The following is an 18915-nucleotide window of genomic DNA, read 5'->3' on the forward strand; positions in this document are numbered from 1 at the left end:
CTCCCTGTGACAATTCTAAATCACAAGAATCAATTGAAAAAAGTGCAGAGTGTTATGTATCAGATACCACATGCTAGTACGGGATTTCTGATCATTAAGTTCGTTCCCCGTTCTGTGGACGTGTGGCAAAACATTACTATATTTCAACTTTCAGAATGACAAGCCACATAGCTTGAATGAAGGTAATGAATCCACAGATCCACCACAGAGAAAAAACTGTTCATGTGTTACCTTATTAGAGACCTAAAATCCACGTCCTGCAACCCCAACACGTGTTTCGCCGTTTCTTCTTCAGGGGGCGTGTGTTGGGGTGGGGAGCCATGGTCTTTATATAGTATGCTGCCTAATCAAGTGAACTGCGCTCACCCGTGCTGTATGGCGCGACGTCGGGAGGCCGGGACTGGCAAGAGTACACAGAACTCTTGTGCCCCCTCGTATGCGAATTTATTTATGGGAGCATGGGAGAGGGAGATCTTCTTCAACAGTGACATCCCAGGTATTAACAATGTACACAATTGGATGCGGTTTATAGATGATGTGCTGTTTATCTGGGATGGAACCATTTCTGAACTTCATGGCCTTATGGAATCTCTCAATAAAAACAATCAGAACATTAAATCAACTTACAAATTTGGCCATAAAATTGAGTTTTTGGACATTCTTATTGACACTCTTTCCAGGGGAAGGCTTTCCACAACTGTCTTTAGAAAGGAAACGGCTACAAATACTCTGCTACATGCCTGCTCAACTCACCCTCAAAATACAATCAAGGGCATACCTATAGGGCAATTTTTGAGGGTTAAAAGAATTTGCTCTGATGATACTCAATTTCTTCATCAATCACAGAATTTGTCACAAAGATTACTGGAACGTGGATATAGCAAAAGATGGATAAAAAGAGGCTTTCAAAAAGCCGGGAACATCACTAGGAATCAGCTTTTGTATAATCCCACTTCCAACAGAGGAGAAAATTCAAATGATCAGGTACGTTTTATCACGAACTATCATAACCAATGGCTACCCATGATGAACATTCTTAGAAAACATTGGAAGATTCTTCAATCGGACCCTATTTTAAAGAAGTTTATATCTGAAAAACCATCCATTGTGGCTAGGAGATCACCTAATTTACGTGATAATTTGGTTCATAGCCATTTTCAGAGGAAAAAGGAGAGTAATGATAGATCCTTAACACCAGGCTTTTTTCCCTGTGGCATCTGCAAAGCGTGTGCAAATACAATTAAAACTAAGACATTTCCTAATCATGATGGGTCTCGTATCTATGATATCCGGAAAAACATCACATGTTCAACAAAAGGTATAATTTATCATGCCCAATGCCCATGTAATAAGATATATGTGGGCTTAACAACTCGAGAATTTAAGATCAGAATACGTGAACATTGCCGTGATATAATTAAAGCAAGAACCATTGAAGATGAGTCACAACTTAAAACGATACCGAGACACTTCAAAAAAGAACATAATTGTAATCCCCATTTGCTCAAATTCAGGGGCATAGATACAGTGGATTTGGGATTTAGGGGAGGTGATTTAGCGAAAGCATTGCCTCGTGTAGAAAGCAGGTGGATTTTTAGATTAGAATCCCTGAGTCCTCAGGGTCTTAATGAGACCATGGGGTTTGGTGCATTTTTGTAAGTTCTAGAAAACATATATCTTTGTGTTTTTAGGGGTGGGTTGTTCTGGTTTTAATTATATTTGTTTTTATGACATTTTAACATATTTTTTCTCTCTTCTATTTAGAATATCCATATATTTAGGAAAAAACCTTGGTTAGGAGAAGAACCGATATTTGATGAAGCCTTCTTCTTATTTATAATAAATTATGTTTATTTCTTTGAATGTAATTGGATTGGTCGGATTTCCTACCTTTTCCATCCCTAGTTTGGGGTGGCGTAGGTGGGACACCCTTCTTATCGTCTTTTGGGGCGGTTTCGGCATGTTGGAGCATATACAAAAAATATCAAGTGAAAAATTTTAAATGAATTATATATTAATAAAAATCAAAATTTTTTTGTGTAAATATAACTATATGTTTAATGTTAATAGGGGTGAAAACTATTTGTTGTAGATACGAACTGTATATTTATGAATTAATATTGTTATATAAAAAATTTTTTTTATATTTATATGAAAAACTTGTTTTCACTTTATTCATACATTTAATTTTCACGCAAATTTCACACACGATCACTATTTTATGAATAGCATTATATTTAATAATTAATAATTAATAATTATGTATATTAATATTGCACACTTTTCACTTGTTGAATTTTATGTTTATGTTAGTGTATTATATTGATCACGATTGTTGGTATATGATGTTTTATATATTTCCATTTGATGTCTATGATATGTAACACTCCTTAAAGAGTTATATGCCTGTATAATAGGAACCAATGTATATATTGGATAGAAGAGGGATATCCCCTTTTTGTTAAAATCAATGCTGTTTTATGCAGGGCTGTGGAGTCGGAGTCGGAGTCGTGGAGTCGGAGTCGGAGTCGGAGCTCATTTTGGTGGAGTCGGAGTCGGAGTCGGTATAAAATGCACCGACTCCGACTCCTAAAATATATAATAAATTGGGGACAGGAGTGCAATGCAGAATGTGCTGAATATTTTACTAAATAATAACATTTAGTATAATGCTTATATTTAAGTGAAAAATTTATTGTAGTACAATGTGAACATCAGACATTTAATTGTTTTTATGATACAATAATCAAGATATTTGGATAGAACATAAAATATTTATTGGAATACAACTTTAGAACACAAAAAACTAATAAATTGTAAATATGTAATATATATATATATATATATATATATATATATATACACAGTGTATATACACACACAAGATATATATGTAATCTACTGTATATTACATAGTGTATTACATATTTACAATTTATTACAGTTGTTTGTGTTCTAAAGTTGTATTCCAATAAATATATTTTATGTTCTATCCAAATATCTTGATTATCGTATCATAAAAATTATTAAATGTCTGATGTTCACATACACATATTCATGTACTACAATAAATTTTTCACCTAACTAAGCAATATATGTAGGAGTCGGAGTCGGAGCCGGAGTCGGAGTCGGAGCCGGAGTCGGAGTCGGTGCAAGAGAATTTGAGGAGTCGGAGTCGGAGTCGGAGTCGAAGGTTTGGCTTACCGACTCCACAGCCCTGGTTTTATGGATTCACGTGCACTGCCCTCACAGTGTGGTGCGCGGGTCAGGAGAGGCTCGGACTGCGGCTTCCGTCCGGCGGCTAAAATTGACCATGCGCTGCCTCCGTTGTCTGATGACAGATGGAACGCAGTATGCGGGTCAGAGCCGCCGGGCGGACGTTCTGTGTACTCTTGCCAGTCCCGGCCTCCCGACGTCGCGCCATACAGCACGGGTGAGCGCAGTTCACTTGATTAGGCAGCATACTATATAAAGACCATGGCTCCCCACCCCAACACACGCCCCCTGAAGAAGAAACGGCGAAACACGTGTTGGGGTTGCAGGACGTGGATTTTAGGTCTCTAATAAGGTAACACATGAACAGTTTTTTCTCTGTGGTGGATCTGTGGATTCATTACCTTCATTCAAGCTATGTGGCTTGTCATTCTGAAAGTTGAAATATAGTAATGTTTTGCCACACGTCCACAGAACGGGGAACGAACTTAATGATCAGAAATCCCGTACTAGCATGTGGTATCTGATACATAACACTCTGCACTTTTTCAATTGATTCTTGTGATTTAGAATTGTCACAGGGAGGAATCGGTATTCATATGATACTTTATATCTTATGAGGAACTGATAAATCCTATGGCACTATATATTTTTTACATATTAATGATTAATGACTCTGCACCAAATGTCAATTTATGCACTGTTTTGCCACACGGTATGCTGCTGTGACTATTGTTACTAAATAATTTTTTATATATAAAAAAGGAGGTTTAAATTTTTACTGCAGCTTAATACATGTCTAATTAATTGTAAGGTGCTATGATATGTTAATGTCTTGAATCCATATGCTGGTGTGGGATAATTACTCTATGACCTTCATTATCCTGTCCTTGGGTACTATATTGTGGAATTATTTATATATTTTTTTAAAAAGTGAAGATATTTCAATAAAGAAAAATTTTTTTAATTAAATCTTTGACTTCTTTGAGCTTTTTTAAATCTGTATACCTTTAACAGATTTTGTGTGATTAACACATACAGCTCTGCTGCACACACATACATACAGCTCTGCTGCACACACATACATACAGGTCTGCTGCACACACACATACAGCTCTGCTGCACACACATACTGTTTTAGTTATCTCTTTTTTATACAAGGCTTGTAGCTTATGGTGGGAGAAGCTGAGACATGTGCCCATAAGGCTCTGTGGGGGCCACACATAGCTCCAGGGACCAGCACATATGGCTGTGGGGGGGCCAGCACATACAGTTCAGGGGAGAGGGGGAGCTCATACAGCTCACTGGCGCCCATTAGATCTTGGGGGGTAAGAAAAGGGGCACACACAGCTCAGAAGGGAGGGGGACAGAGAGATCGGAAGGGGGAGGGTGTGTGTGGAACATACCGTTCAGGTCTGGTGAAGAGGGAGGCCATACAGCGCCGGACAACAGCGCTGTGTTGGGGGACGCTGCAAATCATCTTCATCTATGGGACTGGAGCAGGCTGCGCGGTAGCTCCGGCCACAGATAAACTTCAGAACAGGAGCTGCATGCCAATGTGGCTTAAAGGTTCAGCAGCCACACTTTCCTGCCAAGCACTGCGATCCCGGAACTCGGCCCGGGGGACACAGAACTGACGGAGGCAAGTGGGCCCCCCAGGCTGTCCAGGGCCCCGGCACTTGACCAGGTGGCCGGCTGCTGATGCCAGGCCTGATGCAGAGTCTCTATTATTTTGCTCGGCTTCATTTTCCTGTTACTGTTATCGTCTTTTGTTACTTTTTATGATGACGCTGAAGTCTGTTTCTTATTCAGCAATTATTTTTTGCTATTTATTTGGAGTCTTTTTTACAGGTTTTTATCTACAAAAATAAGTACAATATAATACACTGCAGTGCGGAGCCCGGATGTGAATACACTGAAAAGCAGCAACAAAAATGATAAAACTGGCACAAATATGGGCATTAAAGTGGCAGCGAAGGGCGTTATGGAAAGGGTTAAAGGACTCCGCACTGCATTGTACTTCATTATTGTGATTTTTTTGTGTTTGCTGTTAAACCTGTAAAAAGGAAAATCCAAATAAGAAACCATCTTCAGCATCGAGTTTTTATTGCTGATGTGGAGCGATACTGGTGGGAAAATAAGGGAAATGTCTGTTATTACCACATATATACCCTGACCCCCGCAGTGACTGACAGCCGCTCAGCATTAGAACCTGCTGTCAGTCAGTGCTGAGAGCATGTATACAACCACTGATCACTATTCACATGAAAAAGAGGCGATCCAGCACAGATCCAGTATTTAAAAATGAAAAATCCTTTATTTGAAAAGCATTAAAAGTCCATTATGCCATGCTGCGAGGATGCGTTTTGGACTTAACGTCCTTACTCAGTCTCTAGACATCTCACAATGAATTCAGACTAAAAACATATGGCACAGGACATGAGGTCAGCAATCAGACAAAATTTGAATATGCAAATATACAAATTATTTTGACAATATACATGCAACCAGACAAGGAAATGTACAAAAAATTCAATAGAAATACATTACATCTTTTCTTATATTTAATTCACATGGGACCCTCGTTTCCATCTCAAAAATCCATTTTACCTCTATATATTGGAGCATTATTTTCACATCTCCTCCCCTCCTAGGTAGCAGAACCTTCTCTATGCCGCTCACCTGCAGACTGCTCAAATCACCTCCATGGACACTGAGAAAATGCTGGGAGGCTCCCGAGGGACTCCTTGTTGAATTATTTAGGACATCTTACACATGTTCCGATATTCTTTTTCTCAGTGTCCTGGTGGTATGACCTATGTACTGCAGTCGGCATGTAGTACAAGAAATCATATAAATGACATTCACAGAGCTACAGTTTATCATTGTTCTGATGTTATATTGCTTGCCATTAGTATAAAATGAAAAATTATTTTTGTTAGTAACATTTACACAGACCGCAGGTTTTTCCACCGCATTTATATGAACCATTTACTGACAACCAATTGGATTTATCTGCTTTTTTGGACTTGTTCATATGGTCACTGGGGGACAATAGTGCGCCTAATGTGGCATTCTTTTGTGAAACAAACTTGACACCTCCCTACAGTATGTTGACACCTCCCTCCATACAGATCCCTGCACGGTCAGATGATCGTTTACACCTGGCATCAATTTCGGCAAAATCTCCCTAGATCCATCATGAGGAAAAAATGAATGGGGAGAAAATAGAGTGAGTTTTTCCTCTACAGAGCCTGAAACCCCTGATGGCAATACGGACTTTTCAGAAACTGAAACAGCTATGCCATCTACCCCTGCCCTATCGCCAAGAAACACGTTTCCAGTTTGAAAAAATCAAGAAAAAAACAAGAAGGGCTGGTAGGAAACATTCAAACAGAACGAAATCAACAACATGGGTATCACACCAGGAAACAGCAAATATATCTTCAGTAGTCAATGTATCTGCTACTATTCTTAATACACATGAAATTACATTGTTGGAAAAAAGTTTAACCTTTGAACCAAGTACAAAATTTAATTTACTGGGAACCATTCTTGATGTGAACCGTTTTGTAAGGAGACTGACTATAAAAAAACATTTCTATGATGAAAATAAATCTGTATTGCCGACTTTGTGTCAGGATGACTTAACTCCAATGGTTTCTTTTCAGGAACAAATGGCGCTGCAAAATTTGCGTGTATTAGGGGATAACAGCATGGCTGATATTAATATAAATTACAAAACTGTATTTAGTAGAGTACCTAACTGTTACACGTCATGGCTCTCTTATTGCAAGGACTGAGGTGGTCCCCCATTCCTTGTCGGCCACGAGCCCTCCTGCTCAGCAGCACCAAAGGTCTGGGAGACTGCGCAGTCTGCAGGAGTTGCCTTCTCAGAGACACAGCAGAAGGGTGACACCTAGTGGTTCTCCCCTTGCAAGGAATGGAGCAGTCTCCCATCCCTTGCCTGCCACGAGCTCTCCTGCTCAGCATCACGGAGGCTCTGGGAGGTTGCGCAGTGTGCAGAGAATAGATGCTCAGGGAAGCAGCAAGACTTCCCATGTCTCTGCACATTGTGAAACCGGGGATCCCGCCTTTATGACCCAGAGGCAGGAAGATGAGCATGTGCTCCACGTGACGTCTTCTGATTCGCTCACTGATATCACACGGCCCCATGACAAGGCTGGTGATGTGCTGAATCCTGACTGGCTGGGCCAGGACGTCACGAACCCTGATTGGGTCACGCCCGTCTCGCGCCCGCCCTTGGGTGGAGCTACACCTCCTTAAAAGCTCCCCCTGCCATCATGGCGGTGCGCAACCGTCCTTCTATGTTTGGATGTCTGGCAGCGTGCTGCCACACCACTGCTTAGGCATTATTGTCTTTTGTGGGCTTTGCCCTTGCTGCTCAGGCAGCACCTAGTTTGCAGATCTTGCCCCTGCCTTGCTGCTCCGGCAGTATCCCGTTTAGCAGGCTGTGTTCCTGTCCCAGGTGAGCTCCTCGAGTCTCTGTCGGACTCACTTGGTTTCTGAAGCACACGTGCGTGGGCACCTCTGTGCTACCCCCGTGCCATATTCCTGTGACTCCCGCTGGCACACGTGTGTAGGCACCTCTGTGCATCCCCGTGCAACAGGTACACCGTACGAGAAGCCCCGAGCCATACAACCCTCACGGGTTAGGGCGGACCGGTGTACATAGATCGTCTGTGACGTTCCAGATTATCACTAGCAGCAACCCGCTCACTCTTTCCTGACCATAGCAGCGGTCCCTTACACCGCACAGTGGACCTTGACCGGCGTAAGCTGTCCATTTCCCATCTTGGCACGCTTCCCCGGGTCCTCCTCGTAACACCTAACCCATCTTATTACCCCACCCAAGCCCGTTGTCAACAGATGGAGGATTTTCAGAACCTTGTAGAAAAAGAACTAATTAAATTAGATAAAGAAAGTGGTATAGTGTCCCGTAATTTAACATCAGGAGAAAAAAGGGCTGTAAAATCATTAACAAGTAACACTGTCGCGGGCGGGGAGGGGACGCTGCGCTCACCACGCTCGGGTCCGGCTCGGGGCTGCTTTGCTTGCTGCTCGGTGGCTCGAGCGGTGGGCTGGATCCGGGGACTTGAGCGGCGCTCCTCGCCCGTGAGTGAAAAGGGGAAGGTTTTGGGATTTGAAGGGTATTGTCCGTGACGCCACCCACGGTTGTGGTGAGGTTGTGGCACCACCACTGCTCTAGACGGGGATCCCGGGAGCGATGACAGGGAGCAGCTTGGATGTTGTTTTCCCCCTCCGTGGGTAGGGGTTGGTTGTCCCGGGGCCCGGTGATGGTGACTGGAAGGGTGGATGGCGGGGTTTGGTGAGGTGCGGGGGCAGCGCGGTGCCGCACGGCACGGTGGTACTCACTCAGCCAATGATGAATGCAAAGTCTCCTGTAAAACAAACGGCTGGATGGACGGGTCCCACAGACGGCAGCGGTGGCTTTTCTCCCGGTAGGTTGGCGGTGACTGCCTTTCCCTGCACCTGTAGTATGTTTCTGGTCCTGATGGCTTCCCACCAGTAACCTGCTCCCCAGCTTGGATGGATGCTGAGGGAGCCCCTTTTGCCCGCAGGCTCTGGCCCTGAGAACTGTAGCCTTGGCGGTGACTGTGTTTCCCTTCACAGTTTAAGCGGTTGCCTTCAATCGGGTCTTTGCTGCTGGGAAACCCAGGAGGTTCCCTTCGCTAACGGATTTAACCGGTTTTACGGCAACTCCAAGCCTGGTCGGGGTCCGTAGGCCCTGCCGAATGGTGCTGGCTTCTCTTCACTCCCCGGTCCGGTACCGGCGGGCCACCGCCCGTCCCTGGTCCTTACGGTTTACGTCAATCGGCCTCTCCTGCAGACAGTCACCACCGTCTGCCAATCCTGCTGTGTGTGCCCGGGCCACGTACCCGGACACGGTAAGTCTGCTCCACTACTACTTCACTCTCTCAACTCCAAACTGATCTGACTTCCTTTTCCCGCCTCCAGGACTGTGAACTCCTCGGTGGGTGGGGCCAACTGCCTGGCTCCACCCCCTGGTGTGGACATCAGCCCCTGGAGGGAGGCAACAAGGATTTTTGTCTGACTTTGATGTGCCTAGCCAGAGTGTGGGGTGTGTTATTGCAGTACCTGTGACGACCTGGCTTGTCCAGGGCGCCACAACACCAATATAATAATAAAAAATTCTGATAAGGGGGATCGATTGAAGTCATGGATGTGGGTTTATATGAAAGGGAGGTACAGGGGATGTTAAAGGATAGCAGTATTTACAAAAAAATATCCCACAACCCTATTAATGACATCAGAAAATCATTGGAAATTTTGTTAGAGGAAGGGATTTCATTAGGGTTAATAAAGCAAAAGAAAAGGATTACTTTAACCCTTTGCATCCAATAACTCCCCTTATGCATGCTCTCCCTAAATCTCACAAAGACCAGTTCCCGTTGAGTTTCAGGCCCATTATTTCGGGCATAGGGTCTGTCACTGAACATCTCTCGGAGTGGCTGGACAAACAAACACCTCCAATTCTTAGCTAAAGCCTCTCCGAGTTTTGTTCAGGATAGCAAACATGTACTTAATGTGTTAAATGGTATAAAGTGGCAGGTGGGCAATCGTTGGTTAACGTGTGATGTATGCACATTATACACCTCCATCCCGCATTACCTGGCCATAATGGCATTAAAAACTCAAATGGAAAAATACTCTGACTTTTCACAGGAATTACAACAATACATCCTGGAGGTTACCCTTTTTTGTTAAAAAAACTATTTCACTTTTTTGGGGGATTTTTATTTACAGACACAGGGATGGTCAATGGGGTCACGTTTTTCACCATCTTTAGCGAATATTTATTTGTTTTGGTGGGAGGAGGAATTTATTTTTAATTTAAAAAATCCGTTCAGCCCAGACATACTATTATTCGATATCATACGATATTCCTCAGATTTATTGATGATATTTTGATTATTTGGAAAAATAGAGCAAAAAAAATGGAAAATTTTATTTCATTTATTATTAACAATCCATATAATCTGGGATTCACATATCAGAGTGATCCACTGCAAATCCAATTTTTGGATATGGTACTGATGGGAAACATGGAGAAGGGTATTATTGAATGTAAATTATACCGCAAGCCCTCAGCAGGAAATTCAATCCTACATGTGACTAGTTGCCATCCAAGGTTTGTAGTGGAAAATATCCCTACTGGGGAATATGTAAGGGCTAAACTCTGCTGTACAAAGATGTCTGATTTGGAGCAAGAGTATAGGGAAATAGACAGACGGTTTCTTCCTAGGGGTTACTCCCAAAAATTTTTGTAAAGATCTAAAACAGAAGTGTGCTCCAAATCTAGAGAGCAGTACCTTGAACAGAACAAAAAGGGAAATTCTCACAATGTGCAACCAGTTTTTTCAACTAAATTCAGCAAGAATTACTATGACATAGTGCACATTGTGAGAAAATTCTTACCGGTTTTGTCGGCTGATGAAACTTTAAACCGCATACTGGAGGGAGGTGTTAAATTTGTTTAAAAAAGAACGCCACATTGGGTGCATTATTGTCCCCCAGTGATCATATGAACAAGTCCAAAAAAAACAGATAAATTGAATTGGTTGTCAGTAAGTGGTTCATATAAGTGCGATGGAAAAACCTGCGGTTTGTGTAAATATGTTACTAACACAAAGAATGTTTCATCATATACTAATGGCAAGCAATATAGCATCAGAACAATGATAAACTGTAGTTCTGTGAATGTCGTTTATGTGATTTCTTGCACTATGTGCCGACTGCAGTACATAGGTCATACCACCAGGACACTGAGAAAAAGAATATCGGAACATGTGTACGATGTCTTAAATAATTCAACAAGGAGCCCTTCGCGAGCCTCCCAGCATTTTCTCAGTGTCCATGGAGGTGATTTGAGTAGCCTGCAGGTGAGCGGCATAGAGAAGGTTCTGCTACCTAGGAGGGGAGGAGATATAAAAAGAATGTTAAAATATAAAGAGGTAAAATGGATTTGTGAGATGGAAACGAGGGTCCCATCTGGATTAAATATAAAAAATGATGTAATGTATTTCTATTGAAAATGTATTTGTTTGTTTCCTTCTCTGGTTGCATGTGTAATGTTGAATTAATTTGTATATTTGCATATTCAAATTTTGTACTGATTGCTGAACTCATGTCCTGTGCCATATGTTTTTAATCTGGATTCATTGTGAGATGTTTTGAGACTGAGTAAGGACGGTTAGTTAAAAACGCGTCCTCGCAGCATGGCATAATGGACTTTTAATGCTTTTCCAATAAAGGACTTTTAATTTTATATACTGGAACTGTGCTGTATCGACTTTTTCATTTGAATTGCGGATAGCAAAGGACAGGGGTGACTCCATTCGGATCCCTGCACGGTCAGATGATGGTCTCCTAAACAGAGAGGTGAGCTGGACGCACTTTTGTAAATGCTTTGCTTTATTTTTACTAGCCTTTCATAGAGAACAGTAATGGGTTAATCTTTTAGTAAAATTCCTAAGTATGCCATTGGCTATATTAAAACATATGCAGAAAACCTGTGACGTTTATAAATTTTTTGGGACTTCCCCTCCACCCCCTACTGTGTCTTCAACTCTTTATCTTGCAGAGATTTTGACACATAGCACCTCAGGCCATAAATTTGGACTTTCGCCAGTATTTGTTATCACATCTACATTCCGTTCCTTTGTATCAGTCTTCAGCTGCTGACCTTGATATACACATACTTGCTTTCCTGATTCCAGCAGTAATCAGAAAACAGACTCTTTCTTCTTACTCATCTAAAAAAAAAGTTTGGTTATAGAAGAGTCATTGTATTCTCACAGTAGAAAAGCACATAGAAAAATATTCTGCATTCTCACAGTCCCCCCTAAAATACTTTTCTATCTGATTCTGTCACGCTCCCTGGTCCCCGTGTCACGCTCCCTGGTCCCCATGTCACGCTCCCTGGTCCCCGTGACACGCTCCCCGGTCCCTGCGTCACGCTCCCCGGTCCCCGTGTCCTGCTCTCCGGTTCCCGACGGCGCTCCGTGCTCACTGCTCCGGTCTCCGGTCCTCTCCTCCACGGCCTTCCTGCTCCCTCTCCCTCGCCTGCGTCCTCCATCCATCCTCTTCCTCGCTCCCAGCGCTTCTCTGCGATGCAGGACACTCTGCCGGGCACTCCTGCTTTCTCTGCACCGCTTCCTGCCCTGCCTTCTGGCACACGGGCCTCGCGCATGCGCATTAGGGCGCACGCGGTCATTGACCCTCTCTTAAAGGGTCAGCATCCAGAAACAGGATATTGCCTATGCAGGTATAGGAGGATTCTCTTTCCAGGTGGGCGGGGCCTGTTCTACGTGTTTAGTAAGCTAGGAGTTCAGGTCCCCCTTTTGCGTTGTCCGGTATTAACCCTTGTCTGTCTCGCAGAGCCTGTCCTGCCACGCCAACCGGTCCTAACCACGACTGCTCCAGAACTCCTGACGGGGACTGTCGGCTGATATTCCCCTACCTCTTTAGTCTCGCCAGTCTCCGGTCCCTGGCTCCGTTTGGTGACCTGCGATCTCGCTCAGCTGGTTCCGGATTCCATCTGACATCTCAACCCGGCCTCTGACCCTGAGCCTCGTCACCCGGACTACCTTCTGGAACTCTGTGATCCCAGGGACATCTACTTCCCAGTTCTCCGTACGGACTGTCTTGCTACCAGGAGTGCTTCGGCTGCCGTGCATCAAGGCCCTCTGGCGGGGTGACCGGCCTGGTTGCCTCACCAGGGGAATCTGGTATATGGTCCAGTGTTTCCACCACCAGGACCTAACAGCTAGAACATGCCATGGATTCCGTCGAAGCACTAGCATCCCAGCTGGCTGGATTGCAGCAGGAACTGGGACGACAACGCGAGACCCAATCCCGCATGCTAGCCTTCATGACATCTGTGGACACCCGCCTGAATACGCTTCAAGTGACTGCCACGTCCCTGGCGACTCAGTCCACGTCCGTAGCTCCCATGGCAGCTTTCTCGGAGACCTCTAAACTTCGTCTGGCCTCCCCACCCCGGTATGCCGGAGATCCTAAGACCTGCAGGGGATTTTTGAATCAGTGCTCCCTCCACTTCAAGCTGCTTCCGCATCTTTTTGCCTCAGACCAAGCCAAAGTAGCTTTTGTGATGTCCCATCTAGAGGGTGAGGCACTGGCCTGGATGAATCCCCTGTGGGAGAAGGAGGACCCTGTGACCACCAACATCCAGGACTTCCTGCAAGCTTTTCGCACCACATTTGACGAACCCGGACGTGCCTCCGCGTCCGCCTCATCACTCCTCAGGTTACGTCAGGGGACCTTGATGGTGGGCCAGTATGCCATCCGCTTCCGCACCTTGGCTTCGGAATTAGGATGGAACAATGAGGCTTTAACTGCCGCCTTCTGGGAAGGGCTCTCTGGTCGTATCAAGGACGAGCTGGCCGGCCGCGACGTTCCCTCCACCTTGGATGCCCTGATCGCTCTAGCAACCCGAGTGGACCTCCGCTTTCAGGAACGATCCAAAGAACTGTCCCGCAAGAGACGTCCGGTACAGAACTCCTCTCCTCCGCTAAAATCCGCCGCTCCCCAGGCGGCGTCATCTGGCGTTCCTGCCCACGAGCCTATGCAAATCGACTGAGGCAGTCTGAGCAACGCCGAGCAGAACGGCTCGCCAAAGGCCTCTGCTTCTACTGCGGAGATGGCACACACTTGCTACATTCCTGTCCAGAGAAGCCGGGAAACTCCAAAGCCTAGGGTTGGTAGGAGAGGCCACCCTAGGTAATGGGACTCTCTCAGACCCAGTGACATGGACGGTACTGGTGTCAACAGAAATTACTCGGTTCACGGCGGAGGCATATCTCGATTCCGGGGCGGCAGGCAACTTCATCCAGCAGGCTATGGTGGACAAGTACCAGGTGCCTGTTATTCCACTAGTAAAACCCCTCGTCATTGCTTCAGTGGATGGGAGACCCCTCTCTGACACCATCTCGTTGATCACCAAGCCTGTGGAGCTTCGTATCGGGGCCCTGCACACCAAGAGAATAGCCCTCTATGTCCTTCCGCGCATGTCTCATCAGATCCTGCTGGGACTGCCCTGGTTACGGGCACATGAACCTTCGGTCGACTGGCGTGCTGGTGAGATTACCCGATTGGGCCCCTCTTGTCATGAGAACTGCCTGAAGTCCATACAGCCCATCCGACGACCTCCGGTCTTGAAGTCTCTACCAGGTCTGCCTACCGCCCATTGGTCCTTCGCGGACGTTTTCGATAAAAAGGAATCAAAGGTTCTACCGCCACATCGTCCCTACGACTGTGCCATCGACCTGCTGCCGGGAACCACACCTCCTCGAGGAAGGATATACCCCTTGTCCCCTTCTGAAACACGGGCCATGTCTGCCTACATCACCGAGAACCTGGCAAGGGGATTCATTCGGAGATCCTTGTCTCCTGCTGGAGCAGGCTTCTTCTTCGTTAAGAAGAAAGAAGGTGACCTGCGCCCCTGCATTGACTACCGGGGATTAAACCAGATCACCGTGAAAAATAAATACCCTCTGCCGCTCATCCCCGAATTATTCGATCGGCTCAGAGGAGCCCGTGTGTTCACCAAGCTGGACCTCCGCGGTGCCTATAACCTGGTTCGCATTCGCTCTGGGGACGAATGGAAGACCGCATTCAACACTCGTGATGGGCACTACGAGTATTGTGTGATGCCCTTTGGCCTGTGTAACGCTCCGGCAGTCTTCCAGGAACTAGTGAATGACGTGTTCAGGCATCTCCTCTACGTCTGTGTGGTCATATATCTGGACGACATCCTGGTCTTCTCCCCAGACCTACAGACCCACAATGAGAATGTGCAGCTGGTACTACAAAGGCTCAGAGAGAATCGTTTGTACACAAGTACGAGAAGTGCGTGTTCGAACAGTCTCTTCCCTTCCTGGGTTACGTGATCTCCGACACCGGCCTGCAGATGGACCCAGAGAAGGTCTCTTCTATGCTCAACTGGTCCCCTCCTTCCGGACTGAAGGCTATTCAGCGCTTTCTCGGCTTTGCCAACTACTACCGGCAGTTCATTCCACCCTTCCCTGCTCTGACTGCGCCTCTCTCTGCCTTGACCAAGAAGGGGGCTAACCCGAAGGACTGGTCACATGCGGCTGACACCGCGTTCTGCTCCCTGAAGCGGGCGTTTGCTTTCTCTCCTGTTCTCCATCGTCCTGAATTGAACTGACAGTTCACCTTGGAGGTGGATGCCTCCTCCTCAGGGGCTAGGGCAGTGCTTATGCAGAAATCCTCCACCGGGAAGATGGTCACTTGTGGATTCTTCTACAAGAGCTTTTCGGCACCAGAACGTAACTACACCATCGGTGATCGAGAGCTACTGGCTGTCAAGCTGGCTTTGGAGGAATGGCGCTACCTCCTGGAGGGAGCAGTATACCCTGTGATCATCTACACTGACCACAAGAACCTGGAATACCTGCGGTCTGCCCAAAGATTGAACCCGCGACAAGCCCGCTGGTCCTTGTTTTTTGCCCGGTTCGATTTCCAACTCCATTTTCGGTCCGCGGATAAGAACATGCGGGCAGACGCCTTGTCCAGGTCCTTCATTTCCGTGGAGCAGGAGGATGAGACGTTCCAGCCCATCATCTGTCCCAGTAAAGTCATTCCGGTGGCTCCTGTCACTCTGGCTCAGATACCCCCTGGGAAGACCTATGTCTTAGATACCGACAAACAAAGAGTCTTACACTGGGGTCATGCCTCGAAAATCGCCGGCCATGCTGGTCAGAAGAAAACATGGAGTACGATTGTCCGTCACTATTGGTGGCCGTCCCTCCGTAAAGACGTCGCATCCTTCGTCTCAGCCTGCCCATCCTGTGCCCGGAACAAGACGCCCAGGCACCTGCCATACGGTCATCTCCTGCCTCTGCCAATTCTCTCCATTCCGTGGCAACACATTGCAATGGACTTTATTACGGACTTGCCCTTGTCCTCCGGACACACGGTCATATGGGTCGTGGTGGACCGTTTCTCAAAGATGGCTCACTTCGTTCCCATGGTCGGACTGCCCTCTGCCCAGCAGCTCGCTGACGCCTTCCTACAGCACATCTTCCGATTGCATGGCTTTGCTGCACACATTGTGTACGACAGAGGAACTCAGTTTACCTCGCGCTTCTGAAGGGCCCTCTGCAAACACCTGGGAGTGTCTCTGGACTTTTCTTCGGCCTACCACCCTGGCCAAGTGGAGCGAGTCAATCAGATCCTGACCTCCTTCCTGCGCCACTACGTCAACATCCATCACGACGATTGGTCCATACTCCTTCCTTGGGCTGAATTCTCCCATAACCATCACATCAGCGAGTCCACCTCCAGCTCTCCCTTCCATGTCGTTTATGGACTTCACCCTCCTGTCCCGTTACCAGTATCCTTGGCTTGAGATGTCCCTGCTGCTGATGCTCTAGTCCGGGACTTCTCAGCTATATGGAACTCTGTCAAGACTTCCCTTGAGCGCGCTTCCCTGCAGATGAAGAGACACGTGGACAAGAGGCGCCTGGATCCTCCGTGTTTCTCTCCAGGTGATCTGGTCTGGCTGGCTTCCAAATATGTCCGACTGAAGCTACCATCGTACAAGTTGGGTCCTCGATACATCGGGCCGTTTAAGGTTATCAGCCGGATCAATGAGGTCTCCTACAAGCTGCAGCTCCCGGCCACGATGCGGATACCCAACTCCTTCCCGGCGCTCCTCTGCAACACAGGACACTCTGCCGGGCACTCCTGCTTCCTCTGCACCGCTTCCTGCCCTGCCTTCTGGCACACGGGCCTCGCGCATGCGCATTAGGGCGCGCGCGCACGGTCATTGACCCTCTCTTAAAGGGCCAGCGTCCAGAAACAGGATATTGCCTATGCAGGTACAGGGTATAAGAGGATTCTCTTTCCAGGTGGGCGGGGCCTGTTCTACGTGTTTAGTAAGCTTTTGCTTTGTCCGGTATTAACCTTTGTCTGTCTCACAGAGCCTGTCCTGCCACGCCAACCGGTCCTAACTACGACTGCTCCAGAACTCCTCTCGGGGACTGTCGGCTGATATTCCACTACATCTTCAGTCCCGCCATTCTCTGGTCCCTGGCTCCGTTTGGTGACCTGCGATCTCGCTCAGCTGGTTCCGGATTCCATCTGACATCTCAACCCGGCCTCTGACCCTGAGCCTCGTCACCCGGACTACCTTCTGGAACTCTGTGATCCCAGGGACATCTACTTCCCAGTTCTCCGTACGGACTGTCTTGCTACCAGGAGTGCTTCGGCTGCCGTGCATCAAGGCCCTCTGGCGGGGTGATCGGCCTGGTTGCCTCACCAGGGGAATCCGGTGTACGGTCCAGTGTTTCCACCACCAGGACCTAACAGATTCCCTAAATCTATCCCTTTGAATCGGACTAGTCCCAAGCTGGGACTCTTAACAGGATTGAGATTAATGATCCCTTTTGGAGTATTCCCCTTTGTACCTGGATTTCTCAGGACCAGAAGATACCCATTATCCCTGTTAGTTCCCTGTACTGTCATTATTTTCCTATGGCATCAATATAAACACAGGGGTCTAAACTTCCCTTGATCTGTACTTCCCTTCTATTTCTATGTATACCCGCAGATTGTGAGGCTCCTGCTTCCTCAGAGATTATGTGAAAAAGATTAAGAACCTTGGCCTGGGTACACTGTCCTAGCCTTGTAGGTCCCCCAAACATAATCTCATAGGGAGTTGGCCCTATAGATTGGCGTGGGGTGTTTCTGACTGAGTACATGGCTATGGGCAATATCTCAGGCCACGGAAGAGACAGTTCCTGACTGGCTTTTAGGATTTTATTTTTTAGGGTCCCATTGAGTGTTTCAAGTCTGCTCTGGGGGAGGTAGGGTGTGTGAAGACCTAAGTTTGCTCCCACTGGGGACCAGAGCTCTCTGGTCACATTTGCTGTAAAGGCTGGGCCTTGATTGCTCTCTATAACTTCTGGGATTCCAAAGAGGCAGACTACTTTTGTAAGCAATTTCTTGATAGTTGTTTTGTCTGTCATGTTGGAGATGGGGTAGGCCCAGGGACATGCTGAGAACATATGTTACCACCAGTATATACTAATTTTTTCCAGGCTTGGGTAACTGCATTTGGTCAATTTGGATCCTTTGGAATGGGTATAGTGGTTTGGCCAGATGTTTAGCCGGTGTCTTCACTCATCCTCCCGCATTAAGTTGGTTAATGATTGAAGATATCCCTGGTGCCAGAAAGAGACCTGCAATCACCGAAAGTGTTTGGTATCTTCCTCGGTGGGTGATCCCGTGAGCCCACTGGGATACCGTATGATACAGACTCCTTGGCAATGAAAACTTAAGAAAGAAAGGACTTAAAGTGCCATGGAACATAATAAATAGAGCCCAAATCATATTTCATGCATATAAAATAATGTTATTATGAACAAGAAATACCCAGAAGTCAAAAGGTAACATGTAAAATGTCTGTAAATATCATGGGACCATGATATTTATAGACATTTTACATGTTACCTTTTGACTCTTGTGTATTTCTTGTTCATAATAAAATTATTTTATATGCATGAAATATGATTTGGGCTCTATTTATTATGTTGCATGGCACTTTAAGTCCTTTCTTTCTTAAGTTTTCATTCCTATTTGGTGGGGCGTGCC

The 18915-nt window shown here is 46.2% G+C and overlaps 1 protein-coding gene across 1 annotated transcript in view; it reads left to right on the plus strand.

Annotated features, from left to right (window-relative positions):
* The first annotated feature begins 375 nt into the window (after positions 1-375).
* Positions 376-18915, plus strand: part of LOC142261653 (uncharacterized) — a 38648-nt gene continuing 20108 nt past the window's right edge. Inside the window, exon 1 of the mRNA XM_075332127.1 lies at positions 376-1655. Within this exon, the coding sequence (XP_075188242.1) occupies positions 376-1655 (1280 nt within the window). The remainder of the gene's footprint in view (positions 1656-18915) is intronic.

The sequence above is a fragment of the Anomaloglossus baeobatrachus genome, unplaced genomic scaffold (genome assembly GCF_048569485.1).
Source record: "Anomaloglossus baeobatrachus isolate aAnoBae1 unplaced genomic scaffold, aAnoBae1.hap1 Scaffold_2359, whole genome shotgun sequence".
NCBI classification, from domain to species: domain Eukaryota; kingdom Metazoa; phylum Chordata; class Amphibia; order Anura; family Aromobatidae; genus Anomaloglossus; species Anomaloglossus baeobatrachus.